Source organism: Mixophyes fleayi, chromosome 3, assembly GCF_038048845.1.
Source record: "Mixophyes fleayi isolate aMixFle1 chromosome 3, aMixFle1.hap1, whole genome shotgun sequence".
In the NCBI taxonomy this organism is placed as follows: domain Eukaryota; kingdom Metazoa; phylum Chordata; class Amphibia; order Anura; family Limnodynastidae; genus Mixophyes; species Mixophyes fleayi.
The window spans coordinates 137,391,400-137,406,923 of record NC_134404.1 but is presented as its reverse complement, the minus strand read 5'-3'; the positions used below and the strand labels follow the sequence as shown (position 1 = coordinate 137,406,923).

The window sequence follows — 15,524 nt, the reverse complement described above, 5'->3', positions numbered from 1 at the left end:
TTTTTGATCCTGCTGGTGGAACATCCTGCAGTATAATATGTTGCATCGGATATTTTATCTCCGACTTTTCATTTGTTAACAATTCCCTTAGTGATTTTCTTTTGTACATATTTTCTTTTGCTACTCATTGACACTTTCACTTTTCTATTTTTATAAATAGTTACTAAAAAATTAAAGAAATTACTTTTAATATGTAGCTAATGGGCCCACTTGAATGTAGCATAAGTACACAGGCATGGAGGCCAAATAAATACCTACCCTAGGCTTTGGACAACACCCATGAAAGTAATACTGACTTACGTTTATATAAAATTACCTTATTTTCAGACAGTTGAACCTCCAGATTTTGTTTTGTCTCCTGAAAATCACTTTGAGCATTAGCTACCTGCAGAAAGCAGGAAATTAAACAAGAAATATGAATTCTTACTAATAATTGTGCAGGTATAAAGATGGCCAAATAGGGCTCAGACACCAGCAATTGTCACAGAGCCTGCAGATAGATGGGTCCAGAAAAGGTGGTCAAACGGCAGTAAACATACACATATAAAACAATCACACAGAAATTCTGAAACATATCTACCCATAATGAAGTACTAAGGAGGTTACACTCATATGCCAAACTTAAAAATATAGAAAAATGCTTTGAAAGACTGAAACCATCTTCTCCATACCATATGCAAACCGAGGGAACCTCCACAACACTCATCTAATAGTAGAAGGAATACATGCTTAATGGAGTAGGCCATGCTTCTCAGGGCAAAATTCCACACTTGTTATTTAACAGTCACATGAGGGTAACATGCGTGCTTAATATCATAACTTATTTTATAGCTGAAACATATGAAGTTTATCAACAAAGAAAATGATGTAACACAGTTACGCAGAAGGTATTTAATACACACTAAATTAGATATAAGAAGATCCAGATAAAGAGGTTACATAGCATGCCAACTCTATATAAGTGAATATAGTAAACATGTGTTGAAATGTTGAGGTTTTTGGTGACAGTAGAGTATGCAAACATGATAAGCTTAGCGAGTAATAAATATAGATCCACTAACAAAGCAGTGTTTGAGATAGTGGAGTCTATCATAGACAAATAATGTTTATTAGTTCAGTCAAGACATTTTCTACTCTCTGTTACCTCCTTTCGTTGCTGTATGTTCTCATTTATTAAAGTTGCTCTATCCCTTAGCGCAAAGTCCAGGTCAGCTCTCAGTCGAGCAATGGTGGAATCCTGTATCTCCTTTTGCACAGTGTTTTTCTTCTCTGCATGTGCATCTTTTCTCCGACACTCTGTGTGTTCTGCACGGAGTATCTCTCTGTGTTTAAGGTGTACCCCAAATAGTTAATGATGTGCCATAAGGGCGTTACATTACATTGCAATTTAGAAGAGACATAAAAACAAAAAAAAACAAAAAACAAAACAGGTTTGGCTGAAAATGACAGTCCAAAGACATACTGGGAGGTTAATTGGTTTATGACAAAATGGACCCTAGTGTGTGTTTTTGTGTGGTAGGGAATTTAGACTGTAAGGGGGGCAGGGATCAATGTGAATGATTACATATTCATTCTCTGTACAGAGATACGTAAGCTGATTAGCGCTATATAAATAAACAATGATAAAATGTAAGGAGCATTGTCCTATTCCACCACACAGAACATGTGGGTCAGGCAAGGAATAATAACATTATTTTACTGTGGTACAAGTTGTTTTTGTCATTTCTATGATTAGGTTTGAAACACTTTGAGGTATGTCTGGTCTTTGTATTTTGATCTTCATGCATCATGTTATGTGTAATTGATCACTGCTTTCTGTATATGTCATGTACCTTGCTGCGGATCCTTTGGGGCACCTTATAAATAAAAGATAATAACAACAACAACAACAACAACTTTTGTTTTGTTATGCTAGAAAACAAACCGACCAAATGAGTTTGATGTATAAAGATTTTTGAGCCATACAAAAGAGCATTTGACACCACTATCTTCCGACACCAGTGTGGCAGGAGCCTCAGAACACTATTCTTTCAACAATCTGATAGCTGATTCCTGATTGCCTCCATTTCCCCCTTAACACTATCACATGCAGCTTTACCCTCAGTAACAATCACACACGTGTTTGGGACACTAATGATCACAATCCCTGAAATATTCCATGTGGTAAAGATCTGATCTAGCTATTCTGTGAACAATGGGATTTTTATACTTACGTAAAATCCGTTTCTCTTAGTCCATTGGGGGACACTGGGGACATTGGGTATAAAGTAGGGACAGGGCGAACTTCTGTTTAACTAAGCCCTAGCTCCTCCCCCTCTATACCCCACCTCCTGTCCAGCCTCAGTTTATGTTTAACCAAGCCCACAGGAAGCCGAGATAGAGAGAAACAGGAAAAGTGAATAAAATTAACAAACAACAACATTCTCTTACCAACAAGACTACATGTCAAACAATAGGAGAAACTAGATCGTTAAGGGTGGGCGCCCGGTGTCCCCCAATGGACTAGGAGAAACGAATTTTACGCAAGTATAAAAATCCCATTTTCTCTGTCTTCCTTTGGGGGACACCGGGGACATTGGGGACATCCCAAAGCTGCCCTACAGGAGGGAACGCTCAGGAAAAATGGCACGGAACACCTTTCTTCTAAAACTTGCATTCTTGGATGCAAACACATTAAACTTGTAAAAGTTAGTGAATGTGTGTACAGACTACCACGTGGCCGCCTTACACAGCTGTTCTCTGGAACCACCATAGCGGGCCACTCAGGAAGCACTTACAGACCCTGTAGAGTACTTGCATAGATTATCTGGGACAGGCTCCCCAGCCTTACTATAAGCTTGACGAATAACAGCCGTAATCCACCTAGCAATAATTACTTTAGAAGCTAGTCAGCCCTCTTTTGTGAGCATGATAGAGACTCAAAAGATGGTCAGTCTTGCGCATCTTCTGAGACCTCTGCACATAAATTCGGAAGACTCGGACAACATTGAGAAAACCAATATAAATATCATTAAACTGAATACATAAAATCATTCAGGACCGAAATGACAATGTGCTGATTTAGATAAAAACCAGACACAACCGTAGGAAGGAAAGAGGTCCTGTTTCGAAGAACTGTCCTGTTTTTATGAAAAACAAGAAGAGGAGACTTGTAAGATAAAGCAGCAAGCTCTGAAAACTGTGCGTTCCGTAGAAATGGGCAAAACCGTTTTCTAGGATAGAAATTTGAATTCCACTGCATTCAAGGGTTCAAAAAGGCGGATGCCGTAAAGCATTCAACACCAAATTCAAATCCCATGGTGGTACTGGAGGAACATATGGAGATTGTACATGGAGAACGTCCTAAATGAAAATGTGCACATAAGGAATGACAGCAAGTTTTCTTTGAAAGAAGGCAGAAAAAGCTGACACCTGACCTTAAAAAGAACTAAGGCGCAAACCTGCATCCAACCCCTCCTGCAAGAACCTAAGTAACCTGGCCAAGCAAAAAGAAGAAGTAGGACATCCCTTCTTTTTACACCAGTCAATAAAAGTTTTCCAGACTCGATGAGAAATCTTTGCAGAGGCTGGTTTCCAAGCACAAAGCATGGTTTGCACCACAAGTTCGGAAACACCTTAGTGCTTAGGATCATAGCTTCAACAGTCACACCGTTAAAGCTAGACGTTGTAAACGTAGATGACAAAAGGGGATCTTGAGTTAATAGATCTGGGCGTAGCGGCAACCGACAGGTCCGAGATCGTCGGTGTACCAGGCCCTCTGCGGCCAATCCGGCGCTATCAGAAGAACTGGAACACCCTCTCTCTTTACCTTTCTTAACATCTTTGGAAGCATGGCTACCGGTGGAAAAAGGTAAACTAAGCAATACCTCCAAGGGACAGACATGGCGTCTACTGCAACAGCCATAGAATCTCTTGCACGGGAGAAGAAGAGGAGAACCTTGTGGTTCATCCGAGGTGCCACCATGTCGATTTTCGGGTGACCGCACCATTCCACCAACTGACAAAACACCTTAGGATGAAGGGACAATTTCCGCATGGCCAAGGGACTTTTGGTACCACTCTGATGATTGAGGTATGCCACTGACGTGGCATGGTCTGACTGAATCTTCACTGGCCTTCCCTGCAGCAAGTGTTGTGCGCTTATAAGAGCATGAAGACTGCTCACAGTTCAAATACATTGATTGGAAGCTTGGATTCCTTTTGAGTACAAAAACCCTGAAACCGAGCATGAAGACAGAAGACCTCTAATCTCGAAGGCTGGCATCCTTTGTGATTAAAGTCCAATTTTAAATTGATAAATTGCGTCCCCTGGCGAGAATCTGTTTATGTAACCACCAAAAAAGCAACTAACTGGTCTGCGGAGACAGGTGAAATACCTGCGCCGCCAGATTCAGATGGTATTTGTTGCATTGCAACAGAAGATCCAACTGGGACTGCCGTGCATGAAACTGAGCAAACTGGATCGGCTAGAAAGTCGATACCATGTTGCCAAAAACGCTCATGGCGAAATGTACCGAAGGCTACCTTGCCTCCAACCAAGATCTTACCCTGTTCTACAAGGCTAGAATCCTGTCTTGGTTGGTAAGAACACCCATTTTGACGGATGTGAAATAAAAATACTCAAAAAGATCATTTGCTGAGATGGGAGCAACTTGGACTTTTTGAAGTTGAGAATCCAACCCTGAAACTGTAGAGTCTGGATTACTACTTGGATATGTCGCCTACAGCACCTTTGGAGACTCTGTCATTAAAAGAAGATCGTCCAGACAAGAGTCAATTTTTATCCTCTTGGACTTTAGCAGAGCAGCCACGACCGGCATGATCTCTGTGAAGATACGTGGGGGTCGTGGCCAGACCAAAGGGAAAAGCCTGAAATTGTTAGTGCTGTGACCGAACCGCAAACCTCAAAAGGGACTGATGACCCCTCTAGATAGGTACATGAAGATAGGCATTTTTGATGTCTAGAATCCCCATAAATTTTCCTAGTTCCATGCCGTGAATGACCAAGCTCAAAGACTTGATCTTGAACCTGGGCACTGTGACATGGGTGTTGAAACATTTTCAGTCAGAATTGGTCTGAATAAGCCCTTTGGTTTTAGTATGAGAAAAAGGTTGTAATAAAAACCCAAACCTCTTTGAGAATCTGGCACCGGAATCATCACTCCGGAATAAAGGAGGGATAGAATCATTTCTCGTAAAACCAGTCGCTTTCGTGGACAAGTGGGAAGCCCTATGGCAAAAACTGTCTGGGAGAAAGAACAGATCGATCTTGTATCCTCAATCCACTACACTCAAGTCCAGACATCGGTAGTAGATTGCAACCACTGATCCCTGAACAAGAAAAGACGAGCTCACACCACTGGCGACAGCGGAGGAGCAAAACGTCCATCATGCGGACTGCTTGTTTGCAGGTTTTGCTGATGGACGTCAAGCCAACTAGGCCTGGTGCCCATGCAGCAAACCACCCCTAGGGGCGGATGACTGGCCTGTAGAAGATTGGCCTGAGGAATATTAACCCCAAAACCTTCCTGAGGACTGAAAGGACTGGAATTTGGATAATCTTTGTTTGGGAGCATTAACTGGGAGAAAAGTGCCCTTTCCACCTGTAGCTTGGCTGATAATGGAGTCAAGCTGAGGTCCAAACAAAAGACCCCCAGAAAACGGTATGGTCTCAAGAACCTTTTCAGACTCCCCATCAGCCTTCCAGGACTTAAGGCAGAGAATACGACGAGCTGAAACTGCAGAGGCAGAAATACGTGCACCAATCAGTCCCGCGTATGTAGCTGCCTCTCGTAAATAATCAATCGCCCTCTGAATTTGCTCCACTAATGGAAGCAGTTCAGAGGAAGGCCTGCCTACCAACAAACCTTGAAAACGGTGTTTTGACCAGCGTTCTACTGCTTTGTTAACCCACGCAGATGCCAAAGCAGGCCTGAAAGAGGCACATGCTGCCACGAAAATGAACTTAAGGACGGCCTTAACCTAATGGTCTGTACCATTCTTAAGAGTGGCTATGTTAGGACAAGGAATAGTAGTTACCTTGTCTAACCTTGTAACTGCAGCATCCACACGTGGAAGCGTCTACCATTTAGCAAAAAACTTGAGGAGGAAAAGGATAAACCGACTGCAGTCACCGAAATACTTGCTATCAGGGGAAGTCCAAGTCTCTGACAACAAATCTTTCAATAAGGAGGAAGCCAGAAAAAAGAAAGAATTATTTATTTATTTATTTATTTTACGTGCAAAAAGTGAAGTACCTGACACACAGCTTGTATTAATTCCTCCACACTCTGGTTGTGGAGGAGATTCATTCGGTTCGCCAAGGGAGCATCCATGTCAGAATTCACCGCTAAATTACCTTTATTCTGAGAACTACAGTCAAATCTGGCTTTTTTCCCTGAAGTTGTGGCGTCATCCTCCTACGCTTATGTGAGGAAGATGGTGCCACAGATTGTAACATCCTCTCTAAGAGGAAGAAACCTAAACCAAACCCTGTACAGAGGATGCAATTCCCTGTACCCAAGCAGGCTGTACACACTCCACCAGGGAGAAACAGTCAAAAATTGACTTATCGAACTAGAACCCATGTCAGTTGCTACAGTGCAAGCAGAATCAGAAGATGGAGCGACCACAGCCTGTGACAGCACCAACTGAGGAAGTTTAGCCACTTTATTAGAGAGAGACTGAACCCAGGCATGTGTTGCCGTATGTAAAGCAGCAGCTGCTGTATTACACATATGCTCTTTGAAAGCCGGCAGGCTGCGCACAGAGCCTGCGCGCCTGACTGACATGATGGTAACTTGACGTGACAGACAGCCCAGGTGAAACTCAACATTGATGTAACACCAGCTTTACCACGCGTGGCTTTTCCCCTTCTGACATGTTAATAGATGGGACAAAACAGTGTAATAAACAGTGTAACAAAACACAATATAAATAACAAGCAGCCCAAAAAACTGAACAGAAAGTGAGCCTGTAGTACAGCCAATAAAGCCCCACAGAGTAAAAGTAACAAACTTTTGAAAATAACAGTCCCCAAACCTTTCTATCAGGACTCAGGAGAGAAAAGGGGAGCTATAAATTGGCTGTTTATTCTGGTGTCTGCACACATAATAGTGAGAGACCACCATGGAGGAAGTGTAATAGATTCCCCCAGGGCCCAGCACTGAATTAGTACCATTCAACAATCCAGTGCCTAGCAGAGCTCACTATGTTAGTGACCCTTGCCTGACCCTGTCTCCTGAGCTAAAAATAGAATCTTTTTTTTTTTTTCCATAGAATGACTGCTCCTAGTAAGAAGCAGCCTGCTCAGGGACAAACTGCGATTTTCTACCCTTCTCTCTCAGCACTGTGCTGGGAGAGGGTTTCACTTACCTTCTGCCATCCCTCCCCACGCAGTGCCTGCAGTCTATCTGACTGTCAGATCAGGAGGACGGACACAGCCTGCGGCGACTGTGCCCGGCTTCTAGGAGGGCAAGAAAACGTTGGGAGTGGGAGGCTGGCAACTGAGGCACCTCCTATCCCCCCTCCATACAGCAGATTCCTGCCATAAAATAATAAAAGTAACAGAAGAAGACTACTGAGCAGCCCAGACACAGGGCACCTTTCGCCGGGCACTTAAACTAGACTGAGGCTGGACAGGAGGTGAGGTATAGAGGGGGAGGAGCTAGGGCTTAGTTAAACAGAAGTTTAAAGTGCCAGTTCGCCCTGTCCCTACTCTATACCCAATGTCCCCGGTGTCCCCCAAAGGAAGACAGAGAAAGTATGATATTCCTGACGCAAAGTGCATTTTTTTGCAGCCAGAACTCTCAATACCAATTAATATTCAGTTACAGAATACAAAATCTTTTACAAAAGCTTTTAATACTATCTATTTTCTTTAGTATACATTGCAAAAAAAAAACGAATTTAAATTAAAGAATAATGTGACTGTACTGACAAGTGCATCTGTTTCAGGAGAAGCCTTATGTGCCTAGTCCTCTAATTTTTTGGAAAGTGACAGTGTCACGATGGAGTGCTCTGGAAATGACAAGTGGGATGTCAGGACTTTAATGTGGGAAGATTGTGGGGTCAACTGCACATATATATGAAACAGTTTTATGAGACAGTTTTACAGGAGTATCCCCTACCTAATCTGTGCTACAGGGCTTCTCACCCCTTTGTCTCTGTTACCCAGTTTGTTTATTACTGGGTTTGTCCCCAATTGTAAAGTGCTACAGAATTTACTGGTGCTATATAAATAAATGTTGATGACAATATGGGAACCTGCCTCCTGCAGGTTCCGCCACAATAGAACTTTCAGTCTGTAGCTTCCTGCTGGTCTCCGTTCCCCTCCTTACTTCATGACACTGACCCTATCACATGCAGCCCCTGTTCTCACTAACAATTACACAAATAGAAAGGTCCCTGACTCCCACAAGATCATATCTCCTAAAACATATCCTATGCTTCACTCAGCATTCTGATGATTTGGCTACAGGTTGTTCTATCCTTACCCAAACCAAAACAGGGGACACACGGGCATGCAGAAGATGGAGATTGATAACAGTGTGGTTGCACAGTGGTTAGCATTAGCAGAGCCCTATCTCTGTGGAGTTTTGTGAAGAGGAGGACTAAAGGAGCAGTCTTTCTTTTTCCCTTCCCCCACCTGCAAGATGTGCATACATCATACAGACATTGGTGTATGCACACCGATGTACCAGATGCATCCACATGGGTGTGATGTTAAAGATGATGTAATGCTGACTTGAGGAGCTCAATAAAACGGACAGTGCTTCTCGTGCACTCTATTTGTACCACCCGATTGGCCAGGATGCAGTATTTCTATATTCCCTCTTTCCCAACTCAACCCTACCTGCAAAGCACTGCTCTATGGTGACATTAAGACAGTAAGGATGCATATGGTGGTATATGATACAAGGATTGGCCATGCATGCATATATATATATATATATATATATATATATATATATATATATATATATATATATATATATATACACACACACACACACACACACACATACATATATAAACACACACATATATACAAACACACACACACCAATACACACCTATACCTATACATATCTTGATATCTCTGTATATAAAGTGCATATATGGTAACAAAGAATTATGTGGAACAAATATTGTAACATAAGAAAATGTGGAGTGATCATGGTAGTGTTAGTGAGTAATGATTGTTGTAGTTAGTACTGTGTGTAAGAATTGAAGCTGCATTGGAAATTGTAGTGAAATCTTGGATATGCTTACTCACACACACATACAAGAGGAAGGTACTTATACACAACTATAAAACAGTAAAGAAAACTTGATAGTCTATTGTACCATCTCTAATAAACTGTTTTATATTATGTATAAGATTGCTACTGAAGAAAATTAAGTTAATGAAAATATAGATATTTTCTTAAATAAAGCTATACATTTGCATGCAATCTTTCTTGATATAAGTATATGACCATGTGATTTGTACCTAAGTGTATACAGCTCTCTATTCATACAGAATAAATGTACAGCAGAATCTGTGTGTAAGTGGCTGCACGGAATTTATATGTACCGCATTTATAATTTTAAGTCACACATCTATGATATCTGCTATGGTATGTGCCTAAATAATACATTGGGATACATATGTTTGACACAGAGTTAATTCAGAGAAGAAAATGAACTGTATTCTGGGTAACTGGAGAAACTACTTTTGTGAGTGGTTAATTAATCTGATGAGTTAGTAAATGACCACAACTTATTTGCCTTGCTACTAGGACAAACATTTATAAGTTCTCCCTTGTTTGCTTGGGTTTTCTCCTGGTGCTATGGAAATATAGACTGTAAGGTCCACTAGGACAGGGACTGATGTGCATGATTAAATATTTTCTGTAAAGTCCGCCATAATATGTAGGCACCATATAAAAATAAACTAAAAATAAATAACAGAATGGTGCTCGGACTAAGACATATGCACCTCAAAAATTATCTCTGAATTTAAATCTCTATATGTAGTCAAGTCCTCCAAGCAGCCTAATGATACAGACTGGGTGGATCTTACAGTATTAATTTGCCATTAACTTAGTACAAACCATTACAGGTACCTCAAACAATCCACAAACAAAATATGCAAAGGTCGAGCTGATTGAACTTTAAACCTAGTGATCCTAGGTGAACCTAGTGATGGTTAACTCACAATTCTCTCTCCAGCTGTGTTCGATGACTCTGCAAGTTCTGCAGCTCCCCACTCAGGCTTGCCTGCACAGCACTCAGTAAATGTTCCTGTTCCTGCAACTTTTGTCCCATAGTGTCTTGCAATATCTGTAAAGGAGTGTAGACACAAAGGAGGCAGTGTGACAGGTAACCTGGAAATAAGATGGTGACAAAGTAGTACTTTGAAAGACAAGTCTTCATAGAGGTATGTGTGTACCTTGAGTTCTAGTTGGTGCTGTGTCACAAGTTGGATGTTCTCATTGGTAAGTTTTTGCACGTTCACAGTAAGATCTGAGCACTGATTCTCCAGTTGCTGGTTTAAAGACTGCAAAATACATATATGAAGTACACATATCAGTATGTAAAGTATGTGAGATGGAAACAAACCTGCTTTCCAAATAACCAGTACCTACAGTATGTGCTCTAATCTAATCAATACAGTGCATAGTAAAGACTGGCATAGTAAAAGCACAAATAAATCGGATGATAAAACTTGTATTTATTTCCACAGTACAATACAGTAGGGAAAAAAAGGATTTATGTACTTACATTAAATCTTTCTCTGAATCCATCTGGGGGACACTGCTACAAGGGGTTTGTAGGAGGGTGCACGGAGTTGGCACTTAAACAGTTAACAAAACTAAACTTGAAGCTGACTCCTCCCATCTGCAACCCCTACTAGCCCCAGTGTAATACAAAAACCCCAAAAAAGAGAGCAGCCAAGACCAGACAGCAGAAGAGCAAATCCATCTGGGGAACACAGTGTTCCCCAGATGGATTCAGAGAAAGATTTAGCATAAGTACATACATCCTCTTTTCTCAGTCATCCATTATGGGGGACACTGTTACAATGGTGACATACCAAAGCAGCCCCCTAAGGGAGGGAACGCTCCGATAGCCCAGTCCGCAAAACATTGCAGCCAAACCCTGCATCAGCCGACGCAAACACATTAAGTTGATAAAACTTCGAGAAGGTATGAACAGAGGACCTGGTGGCCGTCCGGCACAGTTGATCTGCAGAAGCCCCATGGAGCGCGGCCCAAGATGCCCCAACTGAACAAGTGGCGTGAGCAGTGATTCTCACCGGCACAGGCCGATGCGAACTCACGTAAGCATGCACCTGATCCAGCAAACAATAGTCTGTTGGTGGACGGCCAACCCCTCTTCCGAGAATCATAAAAAACAAGGAGGCAATCTGTCTTTCTGCAAGACGATGTTCTATCCACATAAATTCTCAATGCTCTAACGATATCCAAGGACGCAGGGAATGAAGGTTCCAAGGAAGACGAACTGTTTCTAAAAGCAGGTACAGCAATATCCTGATTTATGTGAAAACTTGATACAACTTTGGGTAGGAAAGAAGGGCCTTTCAAGATAAGGCACCCAGTTCAGACAACCTGCGTGCAGACTCTATGGTCAGCAAAAATACCACCTTACACATTAAAAGTCTCAATTTGGTCGCACGTAGAGGCTCAAATGGAGCCTTCTGAAGAACCTCCAAAACCAAGTTCAAATCCCAGGGAGCCAGAGGTGAAACATAAGGCGGTTGAACAGGTACCAGTCCCTGGAAAAATGTACGAACAACTGGCAGAACTGCAAGTCTGCCGTAGCAGGTCGGGATAAAGAGGAAGAGCCTAACCCGGTCTGTCAACGGTAAAACATTGGCGTACCAAACTCGTCTGGGCCAATTGGGCACCACCAGGATTACTGGAAGGCCTCCCAGAAGAACACTCCAGAGTACCCACTAAATCATGGGAACAGGCGGAAAAGGATATCACAGCTGAAAATCTCAATCCAATGAAAAGACAACCAACGCTACTGCCTGGGGATCCCTGGTTCTGGAACAAAACCTGGAAACCTGGCAATTGTGCCTGGATGCCATTAAATCCAGATTTGGCAGTCCCAGATTTGGCAGGCCCCATCTGTGAACAAACATCTGAAATACTTGAGGATGGAGGGACCACTCTCCCGGAAGGAACAAAATGTCTGCTCAGGAAATACACCTCCCAGTTTGTCAACCCCCACTATGAACACTGCTGAGATGGCTGGAAGGCTGTAACAAAGGCTTCAGCCAAGGTGAAGATCCGATTCGTCATCCTCATGGCCCCTGCACTCTTTGTTTCACCCTGTCGATTTATGTATGTTACCGCAGTAGTGTTGTCTGACTGGAGATGTACCAGCCTACCCTGCAACAGAGACTGCGCTCCCAGAGGGCCAGATGCATCGCCTTTAATTCGAGAGAGGTCTCTGCCTGTCCAAGGACTCTGCAGGCGCAAGTGGAGGACAACTGCTCCCCAACCCTGAAGACTGGCATCTGTAGTCACCAGGATTCAGGACCAGGGAACAAAAGACTGTCCCGCCATTAAATGGCTCAGATCCAACAACCAAAGGAGGGAGAGGCGAAGTTCCGTGGGTCATCCGCTGAGTGTCGAGATGAAGAGGAGACCCTGACCACTGCCGCAGGAGGTCAAATTGTAATCTGCGAGAGCATATGGAAGGGTCTCGAACGTGAACACCATGTGTCCCAGGAGCTTCATGCCTAAAAGAATTGATGGCGGAGAATGATGCAGGAGTCTCCTTACCGAATCCTTTAGCGTGCAAGCTTTGGGTTCTGTAAGAAAAATTCTCTGGCACTTGAAGTCCATGAGAAGTCCTAATAATATCCTTTTTTCTGACAAGGAACTAACTGAGACTTGTGATAGTTGAATAACCAACCGTGTCGTTCAAAGGTCTGAATGGTGATCTTCAAGTGCTGTTCCAAGACTAGCTGTGACAGAGACTTGAGAAGCAGGTCGTCCAAATAGGGAATGATGTTCACAATTAGATTCCACAAGGGAGCAGCCATGACCGCCACAATCTCTGTGAAGACTCTGGGTGCAGTGGAAAGTCTGAAGGGCAAGGCTCTGGTTTGGAAATGAGAACGTCCCACCGTGAAACACAGATGCCTGTGCCAAATTGAAACATGGAGATAAGCGTCCCGGATATCTATGAACGCCAAAAAACTTTCTGGGTTCCAAACCGTGGATAACTGAGCGAACTGATTCCATCCGGAACTTGTCCATGCGGAGTACTGATTCAGGCCTTTGAGATTGAGAATTGGCCGAAAGGAACTGTTCGGTTTCGGGGCCAAAAAGAGATTGGGATAAAAGCCTTGTTCGTTTTAAGACTTCGAAGCATGACATAACTCCTACGGAAAAAAGAGGCGCTACCGACTGGAGCATCTTCTTTACAAATCGCGCGGAAGCGGTGTGGCAAAAAACCCAATGAGGAGCGGGTCCTGAAAGATCCAAGATGTAGCCTCTGAACATAATTTCTAAGACCCAATTGTCTCGTGAGGTCGCTACCCACTAATTCCGAAACAAATGTAGGCGACCCACTACCACCACCTCAGCGAGGAAAGGGGGAGTCCAGTCATGCTGATGGCTTGTCTGAATTCTTGTGAGCTGGGTGTCTCTTAGAATAGGACCCTCTGCCTCTGAGAGCCTGTCCCCAGGATCCATGAGGTCTGCCTCGAATGGTTGACTGACCTTTGGAAAATTGGTTTCCCTGAAAGGACTGCCGAAACGAACCAAACCTAGGGGTTCGCCCTCTAGGAGCATTCAATGGCACTGACTAATCATGGTATCCAACTCAGGTCCAAATAGAACCAAACCGGAATAAGGCAGGGCTTCAAGGGACATTTTGGATTCCACATCCGCATCCCAGGACCAAAGCCAGAGGATAGAAACAGCCGCAGCCTAAACCGCAGAGGAAATGGACGCTGCGTTCTGTGCGGATTCATATAATTAGCCCAAAGCTTCCTTCAAATGCAGGGCGAACGGAAGAAGCTCTGAATCTTGCAAACCAGCCGCTAGTTCAGTGTTGGCTAACCTGTGACACTCCAGGCTTTGGGAAACTACAAGTCCCAGCATACCTTTCCAGCAATAAGCTGCTATATATTGGTAAAGCATGCTGGGACTTGTAGTTTCACTAGTTGATCAGCCCAAGATTCCATAGCCCTGGCGACCCATGCCGAAGAGAACATGAGTCTAAATATGGACCCAGCCGTCGAAAATATAGATTTGAGATTACTCTCTAACTTCCTGTCAGTGGGGTCCTGGAGGATAGCAGAACTCGGCATCTACAAAGTAGTATGACGGGCCAAACGGGCTAATGGCACTTTCTCCCTGGGTAACTGTTCCCATCACGCCGCTTCCTGTTAATGTAGGGGATAGAGACTAACAAACCTACGAGGAATGGAAAACTTCTCATCTGTCCGTTTCCAAGCTGCTTCGGCTATTACCGAGGGAGGAAAACAGTCTTTGGCCCTTTTTTGCTTAAAGAGTCCCTGGTCCGAGGGGCTCCTCTGAATCTACCAGGTCCAAGGTTTGACGGACCACCATAAACAAGTGTTGAATTTCTTGGTTCTTTACTGCATCGTCCCAGTCACCCAACTGGGTAGATTCTGAATCCTCAACCACTTCCCCCTCTTCCTCAGAAGACCTTTCTGAATCAGACAGAGAAAATGTGTGAGAGGACTATTGCCACTTGGATTTAGGTGTAAACATTCTGGTGGAATCTAAAAACCTATTCAAGCGGTCCAATCTTTTTCCCAGGGAAGAAGACCGAGCTGGCTCCGTTTGGGAAGACTGAGGGGGGGGGGGGGAATAGTCTGGGACATGTCCCCTCCTGCTACCTCTGAAACTGCCGCCGCCGCTTCTGCCGAGGCTGATGGCGCAGATCCAGGAGGAGCAGCTACCACCATGACCGCAGCTTCTGCTTGTCTGTTAATACGCTGCTGTAAGAGTTGACAGATTGTCCCATGCAGGTTCTTCCACTGTCATTGCGGCACTTCCCTGTGACTGCGCTCCAACAGCCCCCACCTCATACTGCGCACAAACAGCCCCCTGGTCCTGCTGACCCACAGGAAGTTTGGCAGCACATACTCTTGCGCTTTTACCTTTGTCGGATAATGACACAATTCTTTTTTCTTAAAAAACAAAAAAATAAACAAAAAGTCACACCACAGAGTAAGAAGAAAATACAATTACTTGTTTTGACCTTGGCCACTGTAATATATATATATATATAAACCCCCACGTGGGGCATTTAGCTGAAGGAGGCCACCCAGAGTGCCCACAGTCTGTGTGTCAGATCTCCACTGTTCACTCTGAGGGATGGCGCGAAAACTTCCCGCTCTGGGAAGTACCAAGTGTGGGGGGGAGCCTTTTGTAATATTGCACCCTGCACAGACAAGTAATTTCCCTCCAGGTCAATATGCGGTTCTCAGAGTACTACCAGAATGCCCCTTACTCTGACACACCTTC

At 43.6% G+C, this 15,524-nt stretch overlaps 1 protein-coding gene across 2 annotated transcripts in view; it reads right to left on the bottom strand.

Moving 5' to 3' along the window:
* CCDC150 (coiled-coil domain containing 150) overlaps positions 1–15,524 on the bottom strand; it is a 78,784-nt gene that overhangs the window by 42,114 nt on the left and 21,146 nt on the right. For both annotated transcript variants that reach the window (XM_075202424.1, XM_075202425.1), the window contains exons 10-13: positions 10,436–10,543; positions 10,202–10,326; positions 1,145–1,322; positions 317–385 (exon numbers count right to left, since the gene is read on the bottom strand). In XM_075202424.1, the coding sequence (XP_075058525.1) occupies positions 317–385; positions 1,145–1,322; positions 10,202–10,326; positions 10,436–10,543 (480 nt within the window). The remainder of the gene's footprint in view (positions 1–316; positions 386–1,144; positions 1,323–10,201; positions 10,327–10,435; positions 10,544–15,524) is intronic.